General features: G+C 49.7%; 1 protein-coding gene across 5 annotated transcripts in view; it reads right to left on the bottom strand.

Moving 5' to 3' along the window:
- Nucleotides 1–18,678, bottom strand: part of LOC105485192 (rhomboid like 3) — a 61,643-nt gene that overhangs the window by 20,137 nt on the left and 22,828 nt on the right. For 4 of the 5 annotated variants that reach the window (XM_011747408.3, XM_011747409.3, XM_011747412.3 and 1 more), the window contains 4 exons: nucleotides 17,906–18,130; nucleotides 12,006–12,154; nucleotides 7,331–7,443; nucleotides 315–415 (listed from right to left, as the gene is read on the bottom strand). In XM_011747408.3, the coding sequence (XP_011745710.1) occupies nucleotides 315–415; nucleotides 7,331–7,443; nucleotides 12,006–12,154; nucleotides 17,906–18,130 (588 nt within the window). Of the gene's footprint in view, nucleotides 1–314; nucleotides 416–7,330; nucleotides 7,444–12,005; nucleotides 12,155–17,905; nucleotides 18,131–18,275; nucleotides 18,538–18,678 lie in introns of those variants that run through there. The other variant, XM_071082691.1, reaches the window with a different exon arrangement.

Here is an 18,678-nt window from a genome sequence, read left to right as displayed (position 1 = left end):
TGATAAATAAGCAATTCCAATGGCCATATACGCTAGTGGCCAAATGTTAACTCTTTAACGTCAGTGAATGGGAAAGAGGCAGAAGAAGGAGATGGGCACGGTCCTAGGCCAAGCCATGACTGGAGAAAACAGGAATCATATTCAGAAGGCACCCATTTGAAATGGGCCTGCAGAGGCTGAGGAGCGTGTGAGAACTCTGCTCCAGGTCAGGTCTGCCTGGCTGTTGGTGAGCCAGCTCCAGTGGATTAATACTCAGGCCCAGTGATGGCAGAGGACAGGGCCAGAAAGACACGCTGAGAATGGGAGGTGCTCACCATGACGATGTTGGCCAGATGGGCAGAGACGAGAGCATACACCCCTCCAGAAGAGCCCACAACTGGAGCGGTCATGTCAGCCACAGATACCGCCAAGGACCCTAGTACAGAAAGACAACGAGAATTCTCAGGAATGCGGGACTCGGCTCACCCACCCCAGCCCCAGGCCTTGGATTCTGCAGGCTCCATGCTAAGACTCCAGAGCAAGAGGCTCCACCTCTTCCTCCTCTGAGTCCATGTTGCCTGGGAGATTCCCCCCCCTCGCCCCCTCCCCTCCCCTCTCTCCCTCTTCCCCTCCCTCTCTCCTTTCCTTTCTTTTTCTTTCTTTTTCTTTCTTTTTTTTTGGAGACAGGGTCTAACTCTGTCACTCAGGCTGGAGTGCAGTGGCACGGTAAGCTCACTTCAGTCTTGACCTCCGGGCTCAAGTGATCCTTCTGCCTCAGCTTCCCAAGTAGCTGGAACTACAGTCGTGCGCCACAATGCCCAGCTAATTTTTGTATTTTTCTTTGTAGAGACAGAGTCTCACTATGTTGCCCAGTCTGGTCTCAAATTTCTGGACTCAAGCAATCCTCTTGCCTCAGCCTCCCAAAGTTCTGGGGTTACAGGTGTGAGCCACAGAGCCCTGCCTCCAGTGCGTTTCTTAGAGGATTAATTTCTGGCTGAAAGAACCATTTGATTCTTTGACTCAAAAGAGGGAAGTGTCCAGCCCAAAGTAAAATTCAGACTTCTACCTGGATTATCTGCCTCTCAACCCAACCTCTGCCTGACATGGTGTTATGTCAGGGTTCTGGAACCATAACAAAAATAGTAGCAGTAGTTATTGCAGAAACAGCTGCCACCTAGGTGACATGCATACCAGGCAAACATTTTACAGACTTTCTTCCCTTCAACCCTCAAGACAGCCCTCTGAGGCAGGTGCCAGTAGCCTCATTCCCAAGATGAGGAGACTGAGCCCAGAGTCTCCTGGTAGGAAGTGCTAGAACCAGGATTTGTCTGGGTCTGCCTGATGCAAAACCCACCTGTGTTCTTGACCAAAGCCCGCACTCTTGGCCTCTCTAGCAGCCACGCCCCAAACTGGCCCAGAGGTTAACCTCCACCCTCTTCCATCTCTCCCTCTGTTCAACAGCATCTAGAAAACTGCTTACTTAGGGTTACTTCCACCCTTCCTCCAGCCCAGCTAAATCACAAAAGGCCAAGAGCATCTCTCAAGTGGGGCTCCTTTGGAAGAAACATGTCCTTGAAAAGTCACAGGGAAGAGAAAGAGATGATGTCATACCCTCTGGGGGAAAGGAAGGGTATGCGAGGCTTGGTCTGGGGGATGACAAACTTTTGTCCTGGGAGGGAAGCTGAGCAAAGAGAAGAGGGGAAATTTATTGTTCTGGTCTCATTTAAGTGTGATCAATGCTTTGGCTTCCAGGGAAGGACATGGGAGACTAAAAATAACTAGGAGGTAGAGCCCAGGGCTCAGAGGATGAGAGGTGGCTGGCCTGGGTGAGTGTGCAGAAATTACCACTGGAAAATGCCTGCGGGCTCAAGAGCCAATTAGCTGCTGGAGAAAGGAGGGACAGGCAGAAAGCCAAATTCTGCAGGCTCTATGGGGTGCAAGATCCACGGACTTAGGAGGAGGCTTGGCCCAGCCCAGCAACCAGAGCACCCAAGGACCTGGCAGCAGAGCCCCCTGATAAACTCTTCCACCTCCCCTGCCCCCACCTCCATCAAGGCCTCCCCTACTCACTGAGGTCTTCAAGAAAGAGATTCCCTACAACCAATTCTTGGTCTCAAGGGGGATGTAATCTCTAAAAAAAAAAAAAACCTGTCACGAACTGAGGACTCCCAAGTCCTCCTCCCCTCCCAGGGCAACTATAAATCTTTCATGCCTTCCCTCTGGCTTTAATTAGGTATTGATCTATTGTCAGATAACTTTCTTTTTCTTTTGCTTTTTTTACTGCTTAGCCACAGGGTCAGCCATATATAACACGAAAGAAAAATCCCAGGGTGGCAAACAAACAGGCAGCAGGATCTGCATGACAAAGGTTTCCCACGCTCTCCTGGCGGGGCTGTCTGCGAAGGCTGCATTGCGGGGCTGCAATGAGGGCTGGCTGCCCAGGCTGCTCCTCATTAATTACCTTTTGGACAGAGGAAGCCCCAGCCTCCCTAGGCTGGCCTCTCTTTGCAGAGCAGGTCTGTACAAACCCGCCCAGAGTCCACTCCCTCGCCCCTGCCCCAGCGCGGTCCACCAAGGCAGAGCCGCCTCAGGGCAGCCCCAGGCAGGGAAGGGCCCCTGCCAGGGTCAAGCTGGCACACCCTGACCTTTCCCTCACCCCATCCACACTCGGAGTCCGGACCCTAGGGTCAAGGGTCAGCTTCGGATTGTGGCAGGAGTATGGAAGGGGCCTGGCCAGCTAGCTGTGTGACCTTGGGCACAGTCCCTGAATTCTTTGGGCTTCAGTTTTCTTTCACATCTATAGAGTGAGGTCTAAGGCTTTCCGACTTTTGAGCAGCAAAATTCTCTTCAAAGCAAACCTTTCAGGGACGCCCTAAGCCATGGAACAGAACACAGGCAGCAGCTCTGGCTACGTGGGGACGCGGCCTAGGGAACAGTTTGCCAGTGCTGGAGGGGACCTCCCTGGTTCCTTCCAGATCAGAAATTCAGTGACCTGAGTTTTGGCCTAAGATCCAGGGGCCGAGGCTTGGGTTCCAGTTCTGGAACCTCAAAGGTAACGGCCTGAATCCACCTGCCCCCCAGTGGTGATATAAAGACTTCTGGGCCAGTGTGGTGGCTCACCCTTGTAATCCCAGCACTTTGGGAGGCTGAGGCAGGCAGATCACCTGAGATCACGAGTTCGAGACCAACCTGGCCAACATGGTGAAACCCCATTTCTACTTAAAAAAAAAAAAAAAAAGCAAAAATTAGCTGGACATGGTGGCACACGCATATAGCCTCAGCTACTCGGAATGCTGAGGCATGAGAATCGCTTGAACTTGGGAGGTAGAGGTTGCAGTGAGCCGAAATCACACCACTACACTCCAGCCTGGATGACAGAGGAAGACTTCGTCTCCAAAAAACCTCAAAAAACAAAAAAAGCAAAAACTTTCAGTGACTGCAGGTGAGGCCTGGACTAGAGCAACTGGGAGAGACCAAAGACAAACATGGGGCTGTGTGCACATAAACACAGTAATAAAGGCCCTCCCTGGGCAGGAAGTGTGGGTCTGGGAGGAATCCCTTCACAAGCTCTGAACGATCCTAACAGGTACAGGCAGATAAGACCAGTATGAATTCCACAGAGGTCATGGGGGCAGAGGACCAGGAGAGAATGAACTGGAGTGACACGCCACACCTCTGCACACAGGCAACCCATGGGCCTTAGTTCAGGATTACAAATTCTGTATCCCACACCCCAAAATTCCAAGTTCATGCCAGCACACAGATAAACTGGCAACTTGGCCATAGTGTACAGCTGTGATAATTTTAGCCCAGAAAAACTTAAAGCAGCTGTTCTTCAACATCTTCTTTGGCCTTAAGAAAAATCCCAAAATTGGCGGAACATTTATCTTTAAGTAATATAACTTTATTTACATATCTTTCCTTTTTTTTTTTTGAGATGGAGTTTCACTCTTGTTGCCCAGGCTGGGGTGCAATGATGCGATCTTGGCTCACTGCAACCACCACCTCCCAGGTTCAAGCAATTTTCCTTCCTCAGCCTCCTGAGAAGCTGGGATTACGGGTGCCGCCATCATGCCCGGCTAATTTTTGTATTTTTAGTAGAAACAGGGTTTCACCATGTTGGCCAGGATGGTCTCGAACTCCTGATATCACGTGATCCGCCTGCCTCGGCCTCCCAGAGTGCTGGGATTACAGGTGTGAGCCACCAGGCCTGGCCACTTTCCTTTATTCTACAAATATTTATTGCCTAACATGTGCCAAGCCCTGTGCTAGGCTCTGGGGATGCACATGTGGTTAGTAATCTATACAATCTGTAATATAAGATTGGTGATGCATTTAAGATATCGATTTTTTTTTTTTTTTTTTTTGGTAGAGATGGGGTCTCATCATGTTGCCCAGGCTGGTCTTGAACTCCTGGCCTCAAGCAATACCCTCACCTCCGCCTCCCAAAGTGTTGGGATTACAGGAGTGAGCCACTTTGCCCGGCCCAAGATACAGGTTTTTAAAATACCTACATTGTGTGCCATATAATTGCTAGCCATAAGTAATTTGCACATTGGCCTCAAGCATTGGTTAGAAGCACAGGGCTTGGGAAGGGCTCCTCCCTAGTTGTAGTACTTCTCAGGTAAGCAAATCTACAAGTCATTTCACCTCTCTGGGCTGCCTGTAAAATGGGAGTGACAGTACCCACCGGCTGTGATGAGAATAGCATCCACGAACATCCGCGAACCCCTCATCATATGCCTGGAGCACGTATATGCTCCATAGAGGTTAGCTATCCTCGTTACAAAGTGTGGGTTGGAAACACTTTCACTGGGCAGGAATTAGAGAGTAAGGCTGCCAGACATCTATTAAGGTCTCCTTTGGTTTTTTTCTTTATTTTTTGAGACAGGGTCTTGCTCTGTCACCCAGGCTGGAGTGCAGTGGTGTTATCACAGCTCACTGCAGCCTTGAACTCCTGGGCTCAAGCAATCCTCCTGCATCAGCATCCCAAGTAGCTGGGACTACAGGCCTATACCACCATGCCCAGCTAATATTTTTAAAAGCTTTTTGTAGAGACAGGGTCTCCCTATGTTGCCCAGGCTGACCTCGAACTCTTGGACTCAAGCGATCCTCCTGCCTTGACCTCCCAAAGTGTTGGGATTACAGGTGTGAGTCACTGCACCTGGTCTGCCTTGGTTTCTGACAATAAATTAACTGCAAAAAGGACAGGGCCCATCTTTTGGTTCTCGTCACACTATTGTAGTGGTTGAGATCACAGCCTGGGGGGTCAAACAGCCTGGGTGTGTGCCCAGCTCCGCCACTGTCTAACTGTGTCTTCTTGGGCGAGTCACTTAGCCCTCTAAGCCTTGGTTTCCTATCCGTACTGGGGGAGAGCAACAGTGTCCACCTTGTAGCGTTGTCGTGTGGATGAATTACGGCCTGCATATGGTAGGCACTGATAACTGCCACCCGGGGGTGGCTAGCTGTAAACCAGCTCCCCTCTCAGAGGAGAGCTTGGGAGGACAGGAAAGGGTAGACAGCAGAGGCAGATCAATCAACTCAATCATAGAGATCAGTGACATGTGTGGTGACCAGAGTGCCCTCTGGTCTTAATCAATGACTCAGACAGAACAGTGCGTGCCATGTGCTCAATGATACAGCCCTACATGCTCACATTCAGGTGATGAGCTCTGCTTCTGTCTGAATCTTCCCACTCTGCACTGGTGTCACTGGGGAGGTGACACCTACAATGTCCCCCCACTGCATGTCACCTGGTTTGGGTGAGGTCTGAGTCCGTTTGAATCTTGTTTTTGTCTTCTAGGTTATTGGCATTCCCATCTAATTGAATACTAAGGCTGCAAATGTTATTAATGTCTTCCCTGTTCCTTGCTATTTGACATCTGGGTCTCTGGGTATTGAGGTATGGAAAATGGGGCTATAAATCCTCAGATGTCAGGATTAGGGGGTGTGTGGGTGGCTGAACAAGTCTGGCACTTAGAGATGCTCATTAGCCCTTTGTTCAAGGACGTGGTGAGCCTTGGATTCTGGGAGGGGCTTGCAGGGGTGCTGTCCAAGGTGCCAGTGATTTTAACCTCAGTGCATACAGGAGCGAAGGAGATGGTGCAGGGTGAATCTTCCGGGTCAAGGGTTCATGCACTAGCAGACCAGCCTCCTGTGGGTGGGGTGGGACCCTTCCTCTTTGATTTCTGAAACCACTTCAGTTACTCCCAGGGTCCCTGCCTGCCTCTTGTTTACAAGGCTGACACTGCCCGGCTCTCCTGATGACAACTTTAATACCACTCAGAAAGGATTAAGATCTTACTTAAACATACACACAAAGCTCCCTTGGGCACAGCTGTCAAGCTGAAGAGCTGAAGCAGCAAACCTTGTTAAAAAAAAAAAAAAAAAAGAAAAAAAAAACAGCTGGCAATAAAGTTGGAGATATCACGAGGGAGATCCTCATGTTCAGAGGCCTGGCTGGCAGACTCTTCCTGCAGAAAGCCACGCTCTGCCCAGCTCACTTCACCCACCTCACCTCCCACTGGGGAGGGGCAAGCCACGCTCTGCCCAGCTCACTTCACCCACCTCACCTCCCACTGGGGAGGGGCAAGCCACGCTCTGCCCAGCTCACTTCACCCACCTCACCTCCCACTGGGGAGGGGCAGAAGGGGGAAGGCTCACTGGAAGTCACTCTGGCCACTATCCATGAAGGATGATCACCTGCCACATGTGTGCCCAGTCAGCTGGAGGCCCAGACGCCTTCAGATGGAGCCAGGGCTCACTGCCTCTTAGGCCAGACTCCCTGTCAGCAGTGGGTCAGGCAAGGGAACTGCGGTTGGTCTGGGTAGCAGCCAGCTCTCCTTTTGGGGACAGGTGCTATGCGGCCAGGACGGTACCTGGCTCCACTCACCCCTTTGATTCCCCCTTGGGGATCTCACTGTGCCCTTGCAGTTATCAGAGCACTGTTGTTCCATCTGTTGCCTCACTCACTCCACCCTCCGAGCAAGCCTATAGGCAGATCTCATTAGTTCCCTCTTAAAGCTTAACATGGCCAAAAGAGGTTAGGAAATTTCCCCAAGCTCAGAAGCTACCACATGGTGGTGTGAGACTGAGAGTCGGTTGGCCAGCCTGTCCCAAATCCAGTGCTCTCCTCCCCCGTCCTGCCACACACCTCCCTCTCTGGGCAGCAGTCCCCTCTCCAGCCTCCTGGGGAGGTGCGTGTGCCTGGAGGACAGCCCGGTAACTCAGGAGCCTTGGAGATGAGGATCTTCTGTGTGTCCTGGAAGCCTGGGGCTTGTCCCACCCCACAGGGTCTCCCACCCCACCCTGGGGCAATGTGCCTTTGTGGACACAGGGCCTACCTGCCTACCTGCCACAACGCCGGCCACGTAGACAAGCCCAATTCGGGTGGCTCCATGCACCATCTCCAGGGGCACCCCCACCAGCAGCTGCAGCACCACATTGAGTCCCAGGTGTTCTATCCTGTGACAGAGACCACACTCATTCATTCATTCATTCATTCATTCAACAAACACCTGCATCCCCCAAGATGCCAGGGATCCAGGAGTGAACAACACCATCTCTGCCTTTGAGGAGCTCATGGTCTAGGGGAAGGAATGACAATTCAGACCATCTTGGAAAGAGTGTTCCTTCCAGATGGGACAGGAACACATGTGCAAGGCCTGGGCGATGACTGGCAGCATTTCAGTTGGCACAGTGAGACAGACTAACCACAGTCAAGATCTAGCAACTAGGCTGGGCGCAGTGGCCCACGCCTGTAAGCCCAACACTTTGAGAGGCCAAGGTGGGAGGACCACTTGAACATAGGAGTTCAAGATCAGCCTGGGCAACATAGTGAGACCCCATCTCTTAAATTAAAAAAAAAAAAAAAAAAAAGGCCAGGCGCAGAGGCTCACACCTGTAATCCCAGCACTTTGGGAGGCCGAGACCTTGCAGATCACAAGGTCAGGAGATCAAGACCATCCTGACTAACATGGTGAAACCCCCCTCTACTAAAAACACAAAAACAAAATTAGCCAGTGTGGTGGTGGGTGGGTGCCTGTAGTCCCAGCTACTTAGGAGGCTGAGGCAGGAGATTGGCGTGAACCTGGGAGGCAGAGGTTGCAGTGAGCCGAGATCGCACCACTGCACTCCAGCCTGGGCAGCACAGCGAGACTCTGTCTCAAAAAAAAAAAAAAAAAAAAAAAAAGATCCAGCAACTCCATCAGTTAACCTGTGAAAAAACAAGGCTCAGAGATAATGACCAGTCACAGTTAGTGGCCATGCTGAGACAACAGCTCAGGTCTCTAATCTGCCTGACCTGCTCCATTCACTGGGTCATGTGGTCGTTCCGGCTCTATTTGTTGTTTGTTTGTTCTTGTTTTGTTTTGTTTTGTTTTTTGAGATGGAGTCTTACTCCGTCAACCAAGCTGGAATGCAGTGGCATGATCTTGGCTCACTGCAACCTCTGCCTCCTGGGTTCAAGCAATTCTCCTGTCTCAGCATCCCGAGTAGTTGGGATTACAAGCATGTGCCACCACACCGACTAATTTTTGTATTTTCAGTAGAGATAGGGTTTCACCATGTTGGGCAGGCTGGTCTTGAACTCCTGAACTCAAGTGATCCACCCCTTGGCCTCCCAAAGTGTTGGGATTACAGGCATGAGTCACTGTGCCCGGCCATGTTCTGGCTCTATTTGTAAGAGCTATGGATGTTTAAAGAAAAATATGTTCTCAAAACAAGTGCAGGCATTAAAGATACATCTTATAACTTAATAATTCAAAGTTTTCCCTTAAAGTCAATTAAAGGGAGGTTTCTCTTTCCTAGTATAAGAAGAGACCTAGGCCGGGCACGGTGGCTCAAGCCTGTAATCCCAGCACTTTGGGAGGCCGAGGTGGGTGGATCATGATGTCAGGAGTTCAAGACCAGCCTGGCCAATATGATGAAACCCCATCTCTACTAAAAATACAAAAATTAGCTGGGGGTGGTGGCATGCGCCTGTAATCCCAGCTACTCGGGGGGCTGAGGCAGGAGAATTGCTTGAACCTGGGAGGCGGAGGCTGCAGTCAGCCGAGATCATGCCACTGCACTCCAGCCTGGGTGACAGAGTGAGACTCCATCTCAGGGAAAAAAAAAAAAAAAAAAAGAGAGACCTATTCTGCTCCAAAATCCTCAGGACTGGGAGATGGGACCCCAGGTTTTCTGACCCTGTGAACGCCTGCCTCCCTATACTACCTGTGACTAGATCTTGCTGCTAAAATTGTGGGGTGTCTAGCTGTGTGCATATTGCCAGAAAAGATTGTAACATGACTATTACTAAATCAATCGGGTGCTTCCAACTTTATACAGCACTTTAACACCCACTGTCTCATTTAAATTGAGCAGACATCCCCCGGGAAGCTCCCAGGGGATGCTGTATGTCAGGGAGTAACAGCCTTTAACAGGGAGCCTGGGCCCTGCCTGGGTCTCCGCCTTGCTGCTGGCCACAGGGCCCTGCCTGGAGGCCCAGCTGTGCTGCAGAGGAACTGTGGGCAACACATGGGCACCTGCTTACTCAGGAGTGCACCTGCGAGGTAGTTCAGGCAGGTTAGGCTGTGTCCTAAATTCCTACTATGCTAGAATCTTCTACCCACCACTGACTGCTACCTAAAGGATTCTAGGGAGATTAGAGGTGTCAGGAGAAGTCACTGGAAAGAGAGCTGAGTGACAACATCAGATTCCCAGGCGGAGGGGCCTTACAGGCTTTTCTAGAACCATGCCCTGTTTTACAGTCTCAGAACCTAAGACTAGCAGAGGCCAGGGGAGGAACTCAGGGCTCCTGCCTCCTAATCTGAGCTCTTCTTTACCACACTGGCTTCTGGATTCCCAGGCCTACAGTGTGTCTCTGAGTAACAGGTCACTTTTTTTTAGGTGACTTTTTTTTTTTTTTTTTTTGAGACAGGGTCTCACTCTGTTTCCCAGGTTGGAGTACAGCGATGCAATCTTGGCTCACTGTAGCCTTGACCTCCTGGGCTCAAGCGACCCTCCCACCTCAGCCTCCAGAGTGGCTGAGACTACTGGCAAGCACCACCTGGCCTGGCTAAGTTTTTTATTTTTCGTAGAAATAAGGTCTCACTATGTTGCCCACGTAGATCTCAAACTCCTGGCCTCAAGTGATCCTCCCACCTTGGCCTCCCAAAATGCTGGGATTACAGGTGTGAGCCAATCAATACACCTGGCCAACAGGTCACTTTGCTGCGATCTCCCTAGATGCTGGCCAACTGTCCCTATCTCCTATCTACTGCTATCTCTGTTACACCAGGCAAGAGCCCCTTGTTCAAAATCCATAGACCTGGAGAATCCTCCCAGGACTCTTCCTGGCAGGCGTCGACCCATCAAAGGAACTACTGGAGAAAGGCCCATGGCCAGCTCTCTAGGCCTCAGCTGGGGGCATCCAAGCCCTGTCCACTGTGAGCACACTGTTTTTGGCTCCAGGAGGCAGACGATGGAGCAAGGAGGCTTTGGCTATTCTCCTTCCTCAGCTTGAGGCCCCAAGAGAAGTCAGGGGGCAGTCCTGCAAAGAAGGCAGACAGTCCCAACCCACGTGCGGCCACTGGCTTGGGATGCCTGGGCAGGGAAATCCCCGTGTCTATTGTCACCCCTGGCTTATGAGTGGATGTGAGTGAAGCATGACAGCCATCCTGCTGCTCCTTATCCCTGTGAGATCGAAGCCTGGGGCAAGCCACACAAGGTGAGCAGCCTATACCAATGGTAATCTTTGCCCGAGCAGAGGCGTTCATTCAGGTCTCTTCACCAGAAAGCACCCTCCCCTGCAGGTGCAGCCAATTCGCGATTAGCTCTTGCACCTGCTTTAGAGGCTCTGGGGAAGGGAGGCTCATGGGACAACCCTCTTGGTCATTGCGGGTCTTTCTGCTGAGCCATGGGAATGATGGCGTCATTGGGGCCAGAGTCACCCCCTTCCCAGTTCCCACTCCAGGGCCAGGCACCCCCAGGGCTTTCTCCAGGCTAACTGTGAGCTCCTTCACTTCTCTGGAGAGGCTGCAGAAGAGAAGACACCACAAAGGCTTGGTGTCTGGGGTCTCTCCTCTCCCATCAAAGGGCTTCTACCATATGAAAGCCTCCGGACTGCTGCTCAAGGGACATGGACCTGGGTGGTCACCTAGCCAGCTGGTAGGTTTTTATCATGAAGTGGGAGGCACCAGTGAAAACTGATTGTGCTCCAGCCCCAAAATAGGCTACAGGGCTCTATAAATAGAAACTATAATTATCGCCAGAGTTCCTCAAGAAGACCCTCTATATATATGGAGACGACACTGGGAGGAACTCACACACAGTGAGGGCACTCACACAGTTATGGACAATAAATCTGGTGGCTTGACATCCCTTTTTGCTCTAGTGGCCAAAGCAAAAGCTCTAGGAAGCCACTAGGAAGCACTAGAATAAATTTTCAAGCCACCTCTAGCAAGTACATGGAATCAAATGCTGTGTATGTATGTGCTGTTCTCACTGCTGGCTTTTAGCATTTTCCTTCTTATATATTTTTCCCTTTCCCATTCACTCTCAATAATTTACATAATTTTGGTATTAAATGAGTTTCAAGCAGCCATCTCAAATCCTGTGTCCAAGTAGATAAAAATAAACTAAAAACTGGCCGGGCGCGGTGGCTCAAGCCTGTAATCCCAGCACTTTGGGAGGCCGAGGCGGGCGGATCACAAGGTCAGGAGATCGAGACCACAGTGAAACCCCGTCTCTACTAAAAATACAAAAAATTAGCCGGGCGCGGTGGCGGGCGCCTGTAGTCCCAGCTACTCAGGAGGCTGAGGCAGGAGAATGGCAGGAACCCGGGAGGCGGAGCTTGCAGTGAGCCGAGATCGCGCCACTGCACTCCAGCCTGGGCAACAGCGTGAGACTCCGTCTCAAAAAAAAAAAAAAAATAAATAAATAAATAAATAAATAAACTAAAAACTATATTTCAATCCAGGCTATCTTGGCCACTTGTTTTTCTGTAGGGTCTTTTGACAGAGCAAAAGAAGACAGGTACTCACCCTGCATGCATGAAGATGTATGTCAGGTAGCGCCAAGCCTGTGCTCGCAGCTGTGGGTGGTAAACCAGGGAGTTCTTCAAGTAACGTGGATGAGTTACCTGCAGTACAAATTGACCTAGCGACACCCCATTGTAGAGGAAAAAGGCAACCTGGACAGAACAGAGAGAGTCTGTTACTAGGTGCACACTGCCCAGGAAACTTCCTGTTGTGCTAACTAGCACTGGGAGTCCCTACGGGAAGTTATCACCTTTCCTTCTCAGAGAAAGAGGGATACCCCACAGTCAGTACCCAACTCAGCAATTTTTTTTTTTTTTTTTTGAGCTGGAGTTTCGCTCTTGTTGCCCAGGCTGGAGTGCAATGGCACAATGTCGGCTCACGGCAACCTCCGCCTCCTGGATTCTCCCGCCTCAGCCTCCTGAGTAGCTGGGATTACAGACATGCGCCACCACGCCCAGTTAATTTTGTATTTTTTAGTACAGATGGGGTTTCTCCATATTGGTCAAGTTGGTCTTGAACTCCCAACCTCAGGTGATCCGCCCACCTTGGCCTTCCAAAGTGCTGCGATTACAGGCGTAAGCCACCAGGCCTGGTCTAAGCTGAGCTTTTAACCACCCCTCACCCACTTCTGTTTGCTTATTTTGTGTCAAATGGAAACAAAATGGTCCTGGGGTCTCTTTGTCCACACTTCCTCCATGCTAAGTAGAAAGGATTTGGAGGATTTTGAACTTTAATTCCAGTAATAACTCACATACCCACTTGGGAGATGACAAATTCCACACAGGTTGATTTCTTTAAAAGCTATAGTGAAATAAACATGAAATTTACCATCTTAATCAGTTTTTTTGGGTTTTTTTTGAGACAGGGTCTTGCTCTGTCGCCCAGGCTGGAGTGCAATTATGCAATCTTGGCTCACCGCAACCCCCGCCTCCCGGATTCAAGCGATTATCCAATCTCAGCCTCCCAAGTATCTGGGATTGCAGGTGTGTGCCACCATGCCCAGCTGATTTTTGTATTTTAGTAGAGATAGGGTTTCACCATGTTGGCCAGGCCAGTTTAGAACTCCTAACCTCAGGGCCGGGCGCGGTGGCTCAAGCCTGTAATCCCAGCACTTTGGGAGGCCGAGACGGGCGGATCACGAGGTCAGGAGATCGAGACCATCCTGGCTGACACTGTGAAACCCCGTCTCTACTAAAAACTACAAAAAACTAGCCGGGCGAGGTGGCGGGCGCCTGTAGTCCCAGCTACTCGGGAGGCTGAGGCAGGAGAATGGCGTGAACCCGGGAGGCGGAGCTTGCAGTGAGCTGAGATCAGGCCACTGCACTCCAGCCTGGGTGGCAGAGCGAGACTCCGTCTCAAAAAAAAAAAAAAAAAAAAAAGAACTCCTAACCTCATGTGACCTGCCCACCTTGGCCTCCCAAAGTGCTGGGATTACAGGCATGAGCCACTGAGCCCGGCCTTAATCAGTTCAGTGGCATTAAATGACATTCATGTTGCTGTGCTACCATCACTGCTATCCATCCACAGAACTCTTCATTTGCAAAACTGAAACTCTGTACCCACTGAACAATGACATCCCACCCCCTCCTCTCCTCCAGCCCCTGGCAACCACTATTCTACTTTCTGTCTCCATGAATTTGACTACTCTAGGTACCTCATATAAGTGGAATCATACAGTATTTGTCTTTTTGTGTCTGGCTTATTTCACTTGGTATAATATTTTCAAGGTTCATCCATGTTGTAGCATGTATCAGAATGATCCCCCCCTTTTTTTTTTGAGACAGGATCTCGCTCTGTTGCCCTGGCTAGAGCGCACTGGGGCAATCTCAGCTTGCAACTTCTACCTCCCAGGCTGGTCTTGAACTCCTGGGTTCAAGCGATCCTCCTGCCTTCTCAAGTGCTGAGATTACAGGCATAAGCCACTGCACTCAGCCTTCCCTTCCTTTTTTTTGAGATGGAGTCTCGCTCTGTCCCCCAGGCTGGAGCGCAGTGGCATGATCTCAGCTCACTGCAACTTCTGCCTCCCGGGTTCAAGCAATTCTCCTGCCTCAGCCTCCCAAGTAGCTGGGATGAGACGTTTGCCACCATACCCAGCTAAGTTTGTATTTTTAGTAGAGATAGGGTTTCACCATGTTAACCAGGCTGGTCTCAAACTCCAGACGTCAGGTGATGCACCTTCCTCGGCCTCCCACAGTGCTGGGATTACAGGCGTGAGCCACCGGGCCCAGCCTCCACTGTGAACATAGACCACATTTTGTTTATCCATTCGTCTACTGACGGACACTTGGGTTGCTTCTACCTTTTGACTATTGTGAATAATGCTACTATGAATATGGGTGTATCAATATCTCTTCCAGTCCCTTTCAATTCTTTTGAGATATAGTCAGAAGTGGAATTGCTGGATCATATGGTAATTCTATGTTTAATTTTTTGAGGCAACGCCAGACTGTTTTCCATAGCAGCTGCACCACTTTACCTTCCCACCAACAGTGCACAAGGGCTCCAGTTTCTCCACATTCTCACCAACATTCCACAGAAGTTGATTTTGCACACGTGACTGAAGCATACTTGTTTAATCTCTAAAAGGGTATTTATCTTAACTCTTTTTTTTTTTCTGGGACTCCTGCTAAAATGTATCATTTATGTCCCTGTGTTCTTAATCAGGGCACATGCATAACTGTTTAAGAATATCTCAGGTATGAGCTGGGCGCAGTGGCTCACGCCTGTAATCCCAGCACTTTGGGAGGCTGAGGCGGGCAGATCACGAGGTCAGGAGTTTGAGACCAGACTGACCAATGTGGTGAAACCCTGTCTCTACTAAAAATACGAAAATTAACCAGGCTTGGCGGCAGGCGCCTGTAACCCCAGCTACTCAGGAGGCTGAGGCAGGAGAATTGCTTGAATCCAGGAGGCGGAGGTTGCAGTGAGCCAAGATTGCGCCACTGGATGACAGAGTGAGACTCCGTCTAAAAAAAAAAGAAAGAATATCTCAGGTATTGATCTGGGCTCTAAGAGTGATATTTTCTCCAGCAACCCCAGGAAGATGGCATTTTTTGTTTGCTTTTGTTTTTGTTTTGAGATAGAGCCTTGTTCTGTCACCCAGGCTGGAGTGCAGTGGTGCAGTCTCACTGTAACTTCTGCCTCCTGAGTTCAAGCAAGTCTCATGCCTCAGCCTCCCGAGTAGCTGGGATTACAGGCACCCACCACGACACATAACTAATTTTTGTAGTTTTAGTAGAGACAGGGTTTCACCATGTTGCCCAGGCTGGTCTTGAAATCCTGACCTCAATGACTCACCCACCTCAGCCTCCCAAAGTGCTGGAATTACAGGTGTGAGCCACCATGCTCAGCCAGGATAGTGTTTTTGCTCGTATACCCAAGGCTCTATTTTTTTGAGACAGAGTCTCACTCTGTTGCCCAGGCTGGAGTGCAGTGGCACTATCTTGGCTCACTGCAACCTCTGCCTCCTGAGTTCAAGCAATTCTTCTGCCTCAGTCTCCCCAGTAGCTGGGATTACAGGTACCCACCACCACACCTGGCTAATTTTTGTATTTTTAGTAGAGACAGGGTTTCACCATGTTGGCCAGGCTGGTCTTGAACTCCTAACCTCAAGTGATCCGCCCATCTCAGCCTTTGAAAGTGCTGGGATTATAGGTGTGAGCCACTGCGTCCGGCTAAGCCCCCCAAATTCTTGTATGCCTTTTCCTTTTTTTTTTTTTTTTTTTTTTTCTTGAGACAGGATCTCGCTCTGTCACTCAGGCTGGAGTGCTGTGGTATGGACACAGCTCACTGCAGCCTCGACCTCCTGGGCTGAAGCGATCCTCTTGCCTCAGCCTCCCATGTAGCTAGGACCACAGGCATGCACCACCACATCTGGCTAATGTTTTGATTTTTTGTAGAGACAGAGTCTCACTTTGTTGTCCAGACTTGTCTTGAACTCCTGGGCTCAAGAGATCCTCCCACCTTGACCTCCCAAAGTGCTGGCATTACAGATGTGAGCTACCGCACTCAGCTAATTATTGTATTGCTTTAAGATTCAGGTCTGCTTTAAACTTTTCTTTTGTCACTTCCTTCACTGCCAGGCTGTCGGCTACTATTTCTTTTCTTTTCTTTTTTTTTTTTTTTTTTGACATTTATAGAAAGTTGGTTTTAATTTTTTTTTTTATTATAATTTAAGTTCTAGGGTACATGTGCATAACATGCAGGTTTGTTACATATGTATACTTGTGCCATGTTGGTGTGCTGCACCCATCAACTCGTCAGCACCCAAATTGCTTGCTGCTAGTGGACCCCTTTGTTTCTTCGCACCATGTCCCTCCTATTTTCTATTCATTATGGAATCCGAAAGCCAGGTTACTTCTTTTGTATAGAAGGCAAAAGCCTTGGGCGTTATAGCACAAGGGCTTTGAGATCATTATTTCAGCCATTTGAGCACTTCCCAGTTTCTTCTAGATTGGCGGTTTGGGTTTACATAGCTGAGGTTCATACGAAACAATCTGGACACAAAATCACTCCTCTTGATCAACCCGGGCAAACTGAATTCTCTGGTCCTCAGTTTCTTTATCTGGAAATGGGTACCAATACCCAGACTTCCAGAGTGGCCATGAGGTTTAAAAGTGATAAACTATACACAAAGAGCCAGCCCCTTGCCCGGCACACACTTAGAGAAGGAAGCTATAATTAGTGTTGAGTTAAAACCTTCTGCGCTCAGCCTGGGAATGGCTTAGTCCCCTGGTAGCTGTATTCTCCTGGGCTCTCTGAGGAGCTGTTCTGTCCACCTAACACCATGAGGGTGGCCTGGCAGCAAATCCTGCTTCCAAGGCATCTTGTTATTATTGGGCCTCAAATAGAAGTTAATAAATAGACCAACACAGTAAGCACTTGAAGAACAAGTCCAAGAATATCTCAGAAAAATCGCAACTTCAACACGTACTTGGATGAAGCCATAACAACAAACAGGGGAACGCTGGCCTGCAGACCAGATATTCTGACTTAGAAAAAAAGAAGAAGGATGCCGTGAAGCTTAACGATCCTGCCGTTTGATTAGGCAGGAACTTTACAAGAACATATGCAGAGGCGGTAATTAGGCCCGTGGCTTTGGAAGAGAAACAGCGGAGATCATCAAATCCCAGAGTGAAGCCAAGCATCCCTTCAGGAGCTGGAGCTGGGGTGGGCTACACAGGTTCTTGAGCGGAGAAGCCAAAAGAATTGAGTTTTATCACACATGGGCACCAACACAGCGAGGGGTACCTTTGGATTCTGTTGCATAAGCAATAGAATTTAGCATAACAATAGGCACAGAGGATTAGGATTCCCTGAGGAGAGAATGTTCTTTAAAAATGTTAAGCCCACATTTACCTGTTCACACTCCCTCCCAGATGTGTTTGTATGACGCTTTTGTGTTCAGAAAGCACCACAGCCATTCTCTCACTATAATAAAGGTGGCCTGGGAGAGGGAGTGCAGGTCTGGTTATTTCTGATTTTCAGGCGGGAAAATGGAGCAAATGACTGGTCCACATTACCCACCTGGGGAGGAACTAAATAAACTGGCTTTAATGAGTTAGCCTGGCTAGATCTCCCAAGTCAATGAACTTATGACATCGTTTTTGTTGCTGTTGTTTTGGGGTGGGTGGGGGGCAGTGGTCCTATGGGGATTTGGCTGCAGTCAATATTGTTGGAAGTAATAATCTTTAGAATATCTTTGCAGTCCAGGGTTACAACACTGGTATCCACTGCAACAGAGTCTGACTTGCAATACAACTATTATTTGATCCTCAACCATCGCCCTTCAATGGAAAAGAAATGTCCCTCTTCCCTCATGATCTGTGTCATCCTCTTGGCTCCTCTCCCCATACCCGCCACTCCCCAAGGCAGAGCGACCCCCTCCCCACCCTTGTTCTTGCCTCCAGCAGCGTGACTGTGATCATGAACCAGGGTGGGGGGCAGCAGGTGTAGCTGTCATAGTACCACTTGCGGTCAATTTCCCGGGGCAGGGTCTCATAGGCCACGTGGCGGATGAGTCGTTGAGATAGGCTCAGCCCCTTCTCCTCCAGCAGAGCCTTGCTGCTTAGCCTGCGGTTGCCCTGCAGGATGGCTTGGCGGAAGCTGTTGGAACGCTTGTTGCTCATCTGTGCAGGAAATGGAATTGGGAGAGGGTCAGAGCTGGGGCCCAGCGGAGCCCCCCACCCACTTCCCAGCCAGCATGTTCCTTGCACCAGGCCTGATCCCGCATTTCCCTTTCTCCTATAATAGTTAATAAGAAGCAACATTCACCAAGGTCTTGTTAGGTGTTGGGGTTATTCTCAGCCCTTCATGTCTTTTGGCTCATTCGATGATCACCAGTCTTCCTGTTAGATAAGGACTATTAACATCCCCATTCTACTGGATTAGGAAACTGAGACACAGAGAGCTTTAGGAATCCATCAAGTTCACACCCAGTAAGCCTCCAGAGCCTGTATTTGTGTTCACTATACCTTCCGTCATCCACTCATTCATCATCCGTCCATCACAATTTACTGAGCAACTCCTAAGTGTCAGGCTTATTACCAGGCACAGGGAGGGATACGGTGGTGCTCAGGACAGATTAGTAACCAGCAATCACAGTTCAGATGGCTGCTGTGGGAGCACACAAGAGGGAGCCCAATCCATTCCTAAGGGAGGTCAGAGGTCAATCAAA

This window comes from Macaca nemestrina, chromosome 17 (genome assembly GCF_043159975.1).
Source record: "Macaca nemestrina isolate mMacNem1 chromosome 17, mMacNem.hap1, whole genome shotgun sequence".
In the NCBI taxonomy this organism is placed as follows: Eukaryota; Metazoa; Chordata; class Mammalia; order Primates; family Cercopithecidae; genus Macaca; species Macaca nemestrina.
This window is presented reverse-complemented; position numbering and strand designations above follow the sequence as displayed.